General features: G+C 36.8%; 2 protein-coding genes across 2 annotated transcripts; both read left to right on the top strand.

Annotated features, from left to right (window-relative positions):
* Window positions 1-240: 240 nt before the first annotated feature.
* LOC105215475 (uncharacterized) lies at window positions 241-3,484 on the top strand. The gene is made up of 3 exons (XM_011189410.3): window positions 241-937; window positions 1,030-1,193; window positions 2,046-3,484. The coding sequence occupies exons 1-3, from the start codon at window positions 865-867 to the stop codon at window positions 3,177-3,179; spliced, it is 1,371 nt and encodes a 456-aa protein (XP_011187712.2). The 5' UTR covers window positions 241-864; the 3' UTR covers window positions 3,180-3,484.
* Window positions 3,485-8,734: 5,250 nt separating this feature from the next.
* LOC105215476 (uncharacterized) lies at window positions 8,735-10,462 on the top strand. The gene is made up of 3 exons (XM_011189412.3): window positions 8,735-8,901; window positions 8,966-9,129; window positions 9,210-10,462. The coding sequence occupies exons 1-3, from the start codon at window positions 8,823-8,825 to the stop codon at window positions 10,344-10,346; spliced, it is 1,380 nt and encodes a 459-aa protein (XP_011187714.2). The 5' UTR covers window positions 8,735-8,822; the 3' UTR covers window positions 10,347-10,462.
* Window positions 10,463-11,986: the final 1,524 nt, after the last annotated feature.

The raw sequence follows: 11,986 nt of genomic DNA, 5'->3' as shown, positions 1-11,986 counted from the left end.
GGTTGGGACTGTTCTAATATATTTTTGAAATGTGATGCTCATACTGCTTAAATGAGGTCTCACAGATCCATGATAACCCGTTAATGTATCCATAAATGAATAAGCAATATTTTAAGAAAGAAAATAAGGTCTTGAATCTACAGAATAAAAATACTTCTTTTAGACATTGGACTTGGAAAGTAATTAAAACAGAGATTGTTCCCCTGAAAAGTAGACATATCCAGTAAGATCTTGAAGGTCTATGTCAAAGGTCGAAATTATCTGAAGATCTATAGAGTCAATACAATTTAACATTAATTCGGTGTGTTAGACAGAACTTTTGAAAATTGAACCGACACCAGCTGAAAAAATCAGTACATTTATTTGTCTCAGTGTACATTCGGAATGTAAATTATGGCACCAGCTAGTACTTATTATCAAATTTCAATTAGGTCTTATGCAAAACGCGTCAGCGTTGTTTGCATATAAGCGTTTAAAATCTACATGAAATCACTAGGATTCCAAACTAAATCGAAATGTAATCAACGGGAAGGATTTAAGGTATTCAAAATGGAATCACAACTACAGTGAAATAAAAGCAATTCGCCGCATACTTCAGAGCCAGTGTTGTTAAGCGGCAATCAATATGAAGTAAATATATGCATGTGCGTATCGCAATCTGCTTTTCGCCCCCGTGATAATGGTGAAAATTAAGCAAAAAGAAGACATTTAAATAAGAAGACCACCGTATAGATAGGCAGTTCTTTTTGCGCGCTGTCGGTGGAAGGAACTAGCCAAAGCTACCCTTACCAACCAGTGAACAGTAAAATATTAAAATAAATATAACGGTGCAGTGTTAGTTGGTACTCCTACGGAGCTAGAAGCATGGTTGCCGAAATTGCTAACAATTTCAACCGCCTGTGGGTGGATCGCCCGCAGACACTGGCGGTGCTATCAGGTAGCTACTTTTGGTGGTTTTCATTTATTTCGGAGTCGGGAAATAACTGCGCTTATTTTGTGCATTTGTGTTTCTTGTTGTTTCGCACGCAGACTTCTTCATCTTCCTTACTGGTGGCATGAATCTGGCCGTCAGCGTTGGCTGGTCGCAAAGTGAATACACGCTGCAGTTTCGTATTTGCTGGTATATTGGCGTGGCGATTGGTGCCTTCATAGCACCACCACTGGTGCAATGGAAACGGAAACGGCTATATATTGTAAGGATTCTTTTATTTGTTTTTATTTTGAAAGGGTTGTGTGCCTGGACTCTTAAGTGTTGACCTAATTTGTGGTGTGTGTCAAGATGCGTTTTTCCTAAGTTTTCGTAGTTTGACAGACCTGATAAATTTAAGGATCAAATATTGAGAACATATTTATGGGATAGTTACTGTGATACCTTCAGCTCCTTGATTGTAATACATAGATCCGATTACGAAAGTCGCCAGTGTAGTATACGAAGTGTTTCCTGAAGCTCCCGGCAAGCTGGTCTGCTTTAAGCATGTATCTACAGGAATAGTTCGGAGTTCTATACGTTATTTCTAAATTCCTTTCTATGCTGTACTAAGCATTAGCAGATGCCGAATCCTTTAGCCCTATTTTGGGGATTCATTCGGAAGATATACATGAGGAAGTACATATAGTGGATTCTATAAAATAAAACCCAGTTCTCAGAATTTAAGTGACTTAGAAAGAAATAAAGAAGTATATCTCAGCTTGAAATTGGTTATTTATTAGCTGGATCCACAGATCCAAAAACATATTTTCAGTCAGAGCTGGAGATCTTCATTATTCGTTACTTGAATATCAAAAAAGCTTGAAAAGTAGTTAAACTTAGTCCTATAAGAATTTTATTTAATTGAATAAATTAAATCATTCAAGATTACAAAATCCCCATTAGTGCATAATACAATAAAGCTTAAGTAGGTATTCGCACTTAGATAACCCCGGCAATGTTCAGATACTTTACCGCACACAACCTTTAAGCAGACCACAACCTGGCAAATAAGTTTATCTATTTAGCTATGAGATGAAAAAAAACGAGTCTAAAATAACATCCAAACTTATTCTAGATTCTACCCAATCTACTTGTTGCCGCTTCCGCCATTATCGCCGTCTCTGGCTATCAGTACTTGGGCGTAAACATCGCATCGCGCTATATAGACGGCATTTGCATTGGTCTCGCGACGGTCTCCTTCATAACACATGTGAGTGAGATTTCTTCGGAACATCGACGCGGCTTCTGTTTGGCTTTCGAACAAATTGGACTTGCTGTTGGCGCCTACGTACAAATGCTGTACACCTCACTCTGGATTCAGGGCACTAACTTCAGTCCGAGTCTGCTTATGGGCTTATGTAATCTGTTCTTCGGCTGCATGGCCGCCTTCTTGACCTACACACAGAAGGACTCACCCGTATTTCATATGCGTAAAGGTGATGAGACTAGCGCTATCGCGTGCGTCAATGTACTCTATCAACCACCGATTCTAACGGAAAATAAACAAATCGCCATAACGGACATCAAAATGTATGTGGCCATGAACGACTCGATGTCGTGGTGTAAAAGTTTCGCCAAAGGTTTGCTGCCACTCTGCAAAATGATCATCTATCGCAGCATGCTTTCGTTCATCATATCGCTGCCAATTATGCTGGCACTGAATGATGGCGGTATCGTTAGTGCGCCGAACGTGATTAACTGGCATCCGATACTTTATGGTTTTCTGGGTGTACTCGGCCCGGTTGTGGCCTCTACAACACTGGGTGGCATCGGTCACAAATGGTTGAGTTTGGGTGCTTTACTAGTGTCGGGTGGCATGTTTCTCGGTGTGGGTATTGTCTATCATGTTGAGCCGAACCTCTCGTATGAAGTGAAGATGTCGATGGTTGTGGCTTTGTTGATGATCGCACAATTTCTTGGCGGTATCTTTGCGCCCAGCACAACAGTCTTTCTCGGCGAGGCGTTTCCGCTAAAAGTGAAGCCCTACTTCATTGCCTTCTGCATAATTGTACAAAATATGGTTGGTTTGATTATAGTCTGCACCTTCAACTACACCCTATTCCATGAGTATGTCTACTGCGTCACCGTTGGTGTGATAATGATGTTCTTCGCCATTGTCTTCTGCTTTATATTGCCCGAGACGCGCAAAATGAAGTTGCGCGAGGCGCAAGAGCAATTCGCGTACTTTTTCAATTTCAAAGTTTATTGAAAAGTGAAAGCTCTACAGGTCGTTTGGTGAAAGCTTTGCTGTTGAGCTTTTTGTGCTTTGTAGGAAAAGCAAAGATTTTGTGTTCAATTATTTTAGTTTTAAAGATCGATTGAAGATGTTTAACATTTTCTTATGCGTTAAGTTGCTTAAGATTCTTATTATATATATATGACGAGTGTCTTTGTATTTGAAGACAAATGCAAATCTGCAGTAAATAGCTACTAAGTTTGATTTATATTATAGATTATAAGCGGAAAAATTAAAAATACAATTTTAATAAACTGAAAATATGAAACAAAATCATATTCTTTAATAATTTTTGAAGCTTGAACTCTATAAAAATATTTAAAAAAAGAGAAATACAAATTGTATATATTTAATTTTTTTATCATATTTATTTTATATATTTAGTAAATATGTTTTTTTATAAAAAAAAATTAAGATATAAAATATTTCACTTACAATGACTAATAAATATACTATTTTCTTATCAAAAAATGGGTATTAAAATTTTGACGTTGTCACTAAAAATCCGTTAGACCCAAATAGTTTACTTTATATCTTAAATCTTCTAACTTATCAGCGCATATCAAGCATATCTAATGCCTTGCTTCATTTGCATTTGAAAACTGAAAGCCAACCACGAGCTAGCAGCTTAAAAATTTCACACTATCAAATATATACATACAAACACATATAATATATATACATATCTATATATACGCAGGTTAATGCTGCACCTTTTATTTGTACCGACAAAATGGATTTCTTCTAAGTCACCTGCTTTAATGCCTAGTAAGACTAGCATAGCAAGTGACTGCAATTACCTACTGCCTGCTGAAAAGCTCATATAATTCTTAAAGTTATCCTTTGCTAGTAAATTTATTAATGCATTCTTTCGCTTCTTTAAAATGTGTTTACTTATTGGCGCCAATACATTTTTATCAAGCAATAGTTTTGTTTTAGTTTTTAGATATGTAATCAGACATTGATATATGCGCTTATATTTGCGATTATTGCATCAATCATATGCAATATTTTGTTTAACAATTTCCTCTGATCAACGATATATTTACCAAGAACAGTGATATATTTTTTAACACGCGCAATTACTCTTTGGAGATATCTAAGGTATATATTGTATGGTACTACTATCTAGTTTAATGAACTCCGCTAGGAAACACAGTATTTTTACGAAACTAACCAGGTATTTATATCAAACAATGTGAAATTTCTGGATCATTAGATTATCACACAATCTCTCAAGAAAGAAAGGAATTTCTAATATTTGGTGAAACCTTAAGTTATTTTATTTAATTGCCAAGGTATTCACTTTGAACTCCATTTATTTACCAGACTCAATATTATCATTATAAAGACGTAAAGAGGAGATATACATAGATCGATTTCATTCCGTTTTATTTCTTCATTTCAATAATACTCATCCATTTTATTAAGGTATCTCAAACAAAGACCGAGATTTAGGTGGAGAGACTGAAATGATACCCGAATAAATCATCAATTCAACTGAAAGGACGGTGGCTTTATATAAAGACTAAAGCTAAGCAGATACCATGAGAATATCATGTACAATGTATGTATGTGATTGGCGTGGAAACCGTTTAGCCGGTCATAGCCTAATCGATGATAGCGCGCCACTCCTCTCTTTCCCTCGCAGTTCGGCGCCAGTTGGAAATCCCAAGTGTACCCAGGTCGCTCTCTACCTGGTCCCTCCAAAAGGCCTTCCCCTTCCTCGGCCTCCTCCGAAAGGTACTGCATCAAACACTTTCAGAGCTGGAGTGTTTTCGTCTGCGGTATTCGCCGTTGCCAATGTTCTGAGGGCCAGAAATCTTGCGCAACATTTTCCTCTCGAAAACTCCTAGTGTCGTCTCATCTGATGTTAACATCGTCCACGCTTCTGCACCATAAAGCAGGACGGGAATGACAAGCGATTTGTGGTGTTTGATTTTGGTTCGTCGAGAGAGGAATTTACTTTTTCTTTGCCTAGTATAAAGTAAAAAGTATAAAAAAAATGAGTATAAAACTTTAGTAAAATTGGTCAAGTGCACAATAGTCTAATATTCGTATATATTAAGATCATATGTATAATGGCCTTACCTACGGTATTTTAAGTTTTTTGGAAGCTTCTATAGACTTCATAATGGGAGAATAACTAACTTCATCGACCATTAGTATGGTGATTCAACAGCTTTTAATAAAAATTGCCTTTTATTTTTGAGATACCTCCATGTAATTTGATCCTTAGCAATTTATTAAATCTGCGTGGAATATTTGCTATATCATTATATACTTTTTAACGGTATATCATTGATTGCAACATTAATTTGTATGATAACCTCGCGAACTCAGGCGGTCCGATATTTCTAATCTGATTACCAAGACTTCATCATGAATATAATCTATGCGATCTGTCAAGGTACTTACTGTCCCAGCTATTTCATGTACGAGAACTTTCAATCGGAAATCTGCCAATATGAGATCGGGGACCTTGTAAAATACTTGTTAGTTACAACATTAAAGCGTAGACCGGCTCGTATTGATTATTATTTTTGGGGGCCAAATATTTTTTTAATTAAAAAAAACAGTACTATTTATTAGTTTTAATTTTTTCCATTGTAAAGCAACACTGGTCATAAACTTTTTTTTAATACAAAAGCTTATTACTTGAAGCTCTTTTCTCTCTTTTTGAACTACCAGTGCAAAACTTGTATCAACTGTTCCCACAACAAACGCTATCTTATCTAACAAATAACTGAATTTTATCTATAAATACAGTACGTGGTGAACTGAACTGGTGTTGAAGTTTTCTACAGCCCTTATCTACATTTTAATTCCCATCTTTCAGCTGTATTGTCATTAATAAATATTTCGTTCTAATTGTGAAATGTGGTAAAGATTTACCTGAACGTTTGACATTTGCACAACACTTGAATGGTATCACTTTGTTTATCTGGGCTCTAAAAAACTGTTTCCACATTGGTAAGGACAGTTATTCTTAAAGTGTATTTTACTTAATTAGGTTCGCTTGAACCCGAATGCGTTATTGGTACTAATTGATGATGATAAAACTAAAAGAAATGTTATTCGACCAAAGCTATTTCGTTTAAGAACTGATTAGAGAAGAAATTTGTAGGATATCCCTATATTTGTGTTAATATCGATTGATGTGATTAAGGAGAAGTATATTATTGTCAAAAAGGGTGGCAATTACGAAAAGCCGTTAAAAGTTTGTTTGCTAGAAATCACATATTTTATATACATAAGAACATCTAATTGAGATTGAGTAACCTCCTCCTTTTGCGGGAATCCCAAGCGTTTCTGAGTTATTTATAAACGGAGAGCGTATGCACGAGTATGTATGTGATACGTCATATTTAAACTATTTAAGCTGCTTATGCTGTTTTCTGCTTAAAGCGCTTGGCCATTATTAGTCATCTGTGCTGATAAGAGTTCTTATCACGCTTGTGTCTTCAATTCAGATAAGCTTTTTATTAAAAACCGAAATTTATTTTAGAATTTAAAGTAATTTTCTCATTACCAATTACTGAGAAAAATTTTTAATTGCCAACAACAACAGTTTCATATGCTATATATATCTATATATAGATGTATATAAATACATATGTATATCAGTATATTTCGGCAAGCATTTTGCTTCGTGTGAGACAATTTATTAATAATATATCAAAGTAATGGATTATATACGTAAATGGTCATAATGTGCGTTTTTATCAGTTTGCCGTTATTTATCATTAAAATGGGCGCTTTGAAGTTGATAAATGGAGAAACCCTTTGTGAGAAAAAATATAGACTGCTTAAATTTTTAGGAAATAATGAAGTGCTATATGAAAGCAAACCCCAACCAATTTTTTTAAAACCCTTCAGAATTTTTGCATCTCGATAAGTTTTTTTTTTTTTAATTACTGAAGTGCATTTACGCTTTCTCGTATAAAAATCGCCGGAATCGGATTGTAACTTTTCAAGGCCCCAGATTCGAACATGTCGACCTCGAAGTTTGCGGCTAATTATACCCTGAACAGGGTATATTAAGTTTGTCACGAAGTTTGTAACACCCAGAAGGAAGCGTCCGAGGCCCTATAATGTATATATGTATGAGTCGATTTAGCCATGTCCGTCTGTATATCTGTCTGTATATATACGAACTAGTCCATCAGTTTTTAAGAAATCGTTTTGAAATTTTGCAGATGTTATTTTCTCTTCAAGAAGCTGCTCATTTGTCTGCTGATATCGGACCACAATATCATATAGCTGCCATACAAACTGAATGATCGGAATCAAGGGCTTGTATGAAAAACTTCCGCATTTTACTACATATCTTCACGAAAGTTGGTGTGAGTTATTGTTCATAGAAATAATTTAATCTCCGAAAAAATTGTTCAGATCGGTTAACTATAGCATATAACTGCCATACAAACCGAACGATCGGAATCAATGGCTTGTATGGAAAATTTTCGCATTTGACGTGGTATCTTCACGAAATTTGACATGGATTACTGCTTAATTTAATAATATAATCTCCGAAGAAATTGTTCAGATCGGTTAACTGTATAACCTTAATGTTTCTAGCAAACAACCCGGCTAAAAAGAATTCTTTCTTTTTTTTACTTACTTTTTCTTACGTCTTTAGATTTGCTTAAACACATAGTTACTAAAAGAAATGCACCTGTGAAGGGTACATTAGCTTCGGTCCAGCCGAAGTTGACGTTTTTTCTTGTTTTTTACTGAAAATATCGGTATATCTCTCAGATATCCTAACGAAATTCAAAGCATATGTGTTCCATCTAACAGTGTGCGTCTGTGGCAAAAATTGGCAAAATCAGGCTAATATTTCCTCTAGACCCCATAAACATCATATTCGGATTTTTAACTTCAGGTGGACTTTATACCGTATATATCGGTTAATATGTGCGACACCTTAGCCATATTGCATGATCTTTGATATATTGTAGCTTGGTGGCTAAAATAGTTGGAATCGATCTAATTCCTGGCCTCCCAGCCTCCAAATACTGTATAGAATGGCGAATATGTATGTGAAATTGTGTGATATCTTAATAAAACTAAAGAACTAAATTGTAAGACTATATAATGTTCGGTTACACCCGAACATAGCCCTTCCTTAATTGTTTCATCAAGGAACATGACTGTTGTGGACCGAATAATGATTACTACAAAATCTCTCAAGAAATATATGCTCCATTCATGGGGTTATTGTATGCCATTGTTCTGACCAGGTACCTTTACCTGGACTAGACCGAAAACTCAAAGTTAGCAGCTGAACTTCATTCTCATCCATACATAACCACTATTCTTAATCTTATCCAGAATCACAAACTATAATACCCGGCAAAATGTATTGGACTGTGTATAATATTATTCTGTATGCCCATAAATTATACATATGATAACATTGTCAATTTCAACATGAATGACTTACCTCCTCTTGGTTGCTATTCAGCGACGTGCGTTATGAATAGCAGTCGACTGATAACGGCAATAAAAGTTTGCACATTTAGTATTTCCGTAGACTTCTTAGGATGCAGAACCACCTGTCGTGATTTTAACATTTCATAATTTGTGTTTGGATCAATTAAATTGTGTATTATGGCCACAATAAATCCGGTGAATATGAACAAAAGCCGCTCTTGGGTTGATGGACCACAGAGCTTGGCACTGCTTTCAGGTCAGTTATTGTAGGTTAAAGGCTGCATCCAATAAAGGAGTTAAATTTCAAATCATACTTACAGATATTTTCATTTTCATCACTGGCGGTTTTCACTTAGCCGTCAGCGTTGGCTGGAGCTATTTCGCTTATAGTTTGCATTTCAAATTCTGCTGGTTTATTGGTGTGGCGATCGGTTGTATACTTGCGCCATTGCTTATCAACTGGAAGCGACGAAGGTTATTCATAGTGAGTATGAGTGGCATAGCAGAAGTGTTTGCGAGATAACGCTCACCTGTTGTTTTTGTTTTCATTACGCTCTCGCACAGTTCTCGCCCATATTGCTGGTGAATGTGTCCGCGATCGTCACGTTATCCGCCTACTACAATACGAAGGCGCTGATCGCCGCGCGCTACCTGAATGGTATCGCCATCGGTCTCACCACCGTCTCGTATGTCATGCACGCCAGTGAGATTGCCTCGGAACATTTTCGTGGTTACTGCTTATGCTTGGAGCAATTGGGCTTAGCCGCTGGCGCATATGTGCAAATTCTCTACACCGGCCTTTGGAGTAGTGATATGGATTTCAATCCCTATTGTCTACAGGGTATATTTTGCATAATTTTCGGTGTGCTTGCCTTGGTGTTAACATTCACCTCAATCGATTCGCCGGTCTTGCATTTGCGTCGAGGCGATGAACCGGAGGCACTCAGTTGTATTGTGCGTCTCTATCGTCCAACCGTTATGACCAATGAAAAACAAGTGATATTCAACAAGCTGAAAGAGTATGTCGCCATGAATGAGGCCATGTCGCTGGAGCAGTGTTTCTTACAGAGTGTGAGCCCGCTGCTGAGAATTTTGCCCTATCGTTGTATGCTTTCGTTTATCGTCGCACTACCAATTGCAGTAGCTTTCATTTTGTCTGAGGAGGTAAGCACCGCTGGCACTTTCGTCAATTGGCCACCTGTACTTTACGGTTTTCTGGGATTCTTGGGCGCTGTGGTCTCGTTTGCGATAATCGAAGGTATTGGCCGCAAGGCGGTGAGCTTGTTTTCATTATTATGTGCCGGTGGTATGACTATCGGTGTTGGCATTATCTTCTATGACACCATGGCGCTGATAAATTCCACAAAAATGGCGACAGCATGCGCTTTACTGATGATCGCGCAAATTTTCGGTGGCATTTTTGCGCCCAGCACAACGGTTTATATGGGTGAGGCGTTTCCGTTACGTTTGAAACGTTACTTCATAGCATTTACCGTACTCGCACAATATATGGTGGATTTGATCATTGTATGCACTTTCACCTTCACGCCTGAAAATATGTTCGTCTACTGCCTTGTCACGGGGGTGATAATGTGTGTGGCTTGCCTCATATTTACCGTTACTATGCCAGAAACCAGGAAGACTACTCTGCAAGAAGCACAACAACAATTCTCATATGGACTGCATTTGCGATTTTATTAATTATGCCGTATAATTTTGGAAATTACAATGCTACAGATATCACTATATAGCAACTTGTCACGATATAAAACAGAAACCATGAACAATTTAAATAAAAAAATGATTTAATTCGATTACTTATCCTTGTTTAATAATATCTATGAGAGAAACACTAGTGAGAGCCATCAATGTAATCGTAATTTTTCTCTTCGATCGCAAAAACTACATATGTCTATTTACATATGACCCTCGGAACCTTGACTTGAAAAATACTAGTTCAAGTAAGGAAGAGCTAAGTTCTGGTGTAACCGAACATTTTATACTCTCGCAATTTATTTATTTAATTTTATTAATATAATATACAATTTTACCAAAATATTGTATGGTGATACCCCTAATATTAGGTATAGGGGAGCTAAGGGAATTTATGACCCGATTTCACTAAATTTTGGCACGGAGACATATTATTAGAAGAAATATGTTCCCTCTAAATTACTGAGGGACTTACCAATATTTTCGAAAAAAATAATTATTAGAAGCACTGAGGTCCTCCTACACGATATATGAGGCTTTGAAAAGTTTTGGTCCGATTTCGACGATTTTTAGAAGAAATGTAATATTTGTGCAATAATCTGTTCCGATATCTCCACTAGTGCTTACATTATCTATTGTAAAATAAGCCATTTAGAACGAGTTCAAAGTTCTGGTATATGGAAGTAGACGTGGTTGTGGCCCTATTTCAATATTGTCAAAACCTAATGAATGGATGCCAGGAATATATCATGAACCAAATTTTATTGAAATTGGTCGAGTAGTTTCGAAGATATGGTTTTAAAACCATAAGTGCACGGAGCAATGGCCATTGTGTAAACTAATTTCAGTCCAGCCCTTCTATGCCATCTTTATAAGGAAATTTTGTCGCGAGGACTCTTCATCCACTCAACCTTCGTATTATCAATAAAGCACATTGGATAAACAGACATAGTCAGCTCTCAGTAAATTTTTGAGAGCCATGGATCAATTCATTCAGCAATTGGCTATCCAATGTTGACCTTTCCTTGCGTTTTTTGCATGCATCTTCTGCTACCTAAAGCCTTTCGATCAGCCGTTTTCCATAGCTTGATGGGTTTTCTTCAGTCTAGCCTAGTGATATAGAGAAACCTGCTGCGGATCCGTTAAAATCGATCACACTTAGTCTATTGCAATACTTTCTTTTTGAACGGGGAATTTTCCTAGAGTTCTTTCCATGCACATTTAGCCTTGAGATTACCGAATACGATTTTGCTCACCAAATGTCTGAGATACTCCTTCGTAGCTCTTCGCTTGACAGAGCTCCATTCTATAACGGGCCGTTGCTGATTCTTATAGTCTTAAATTACCTTCGAACGGTTGATGGACTTCATAGATTATTTCTTCTTGTTAAGGACAGTCTCAGATGTTTTTTAATTATCAGCAGACGGAACTTTTTCGTATATGATAATGGTGAATTTTCACTTGTAACTACAAAAAGAGAAGGAAACTGACTTAAGCGCCCTATGTATCCGCGTCACAAATGTCACAAATAACTTTCTGACCGGTCAGGATGGTCCTCAATAAAGAACAGATTAGTCCTCAGCAGATGCAATATTTTATGAGCGTGTCCAACTGTTCTCATATTTTGA

The sequence above is a fragment of the Zeugodacus cucurbitae genome, chromosome 5 (genome assembly GCF_028554725.1).
Source record: "Zeugodacus cucurbitae isolate PBARC_wt_2022May chromosome 5, idZeuCucr1.2, whole genome shotgun sequence".
NCBI lineage: Eukaryota > Metazoa > Arthropoda > Insecta > Diptera > Tephritidae > Zeugodacus > Zeugodacus cucurbitae.
The sequence above is the reverse complement of the archived record's forward strand: the minus strand, read 5'-3'. Positions and strand labels throughout refer to the sequence as shown.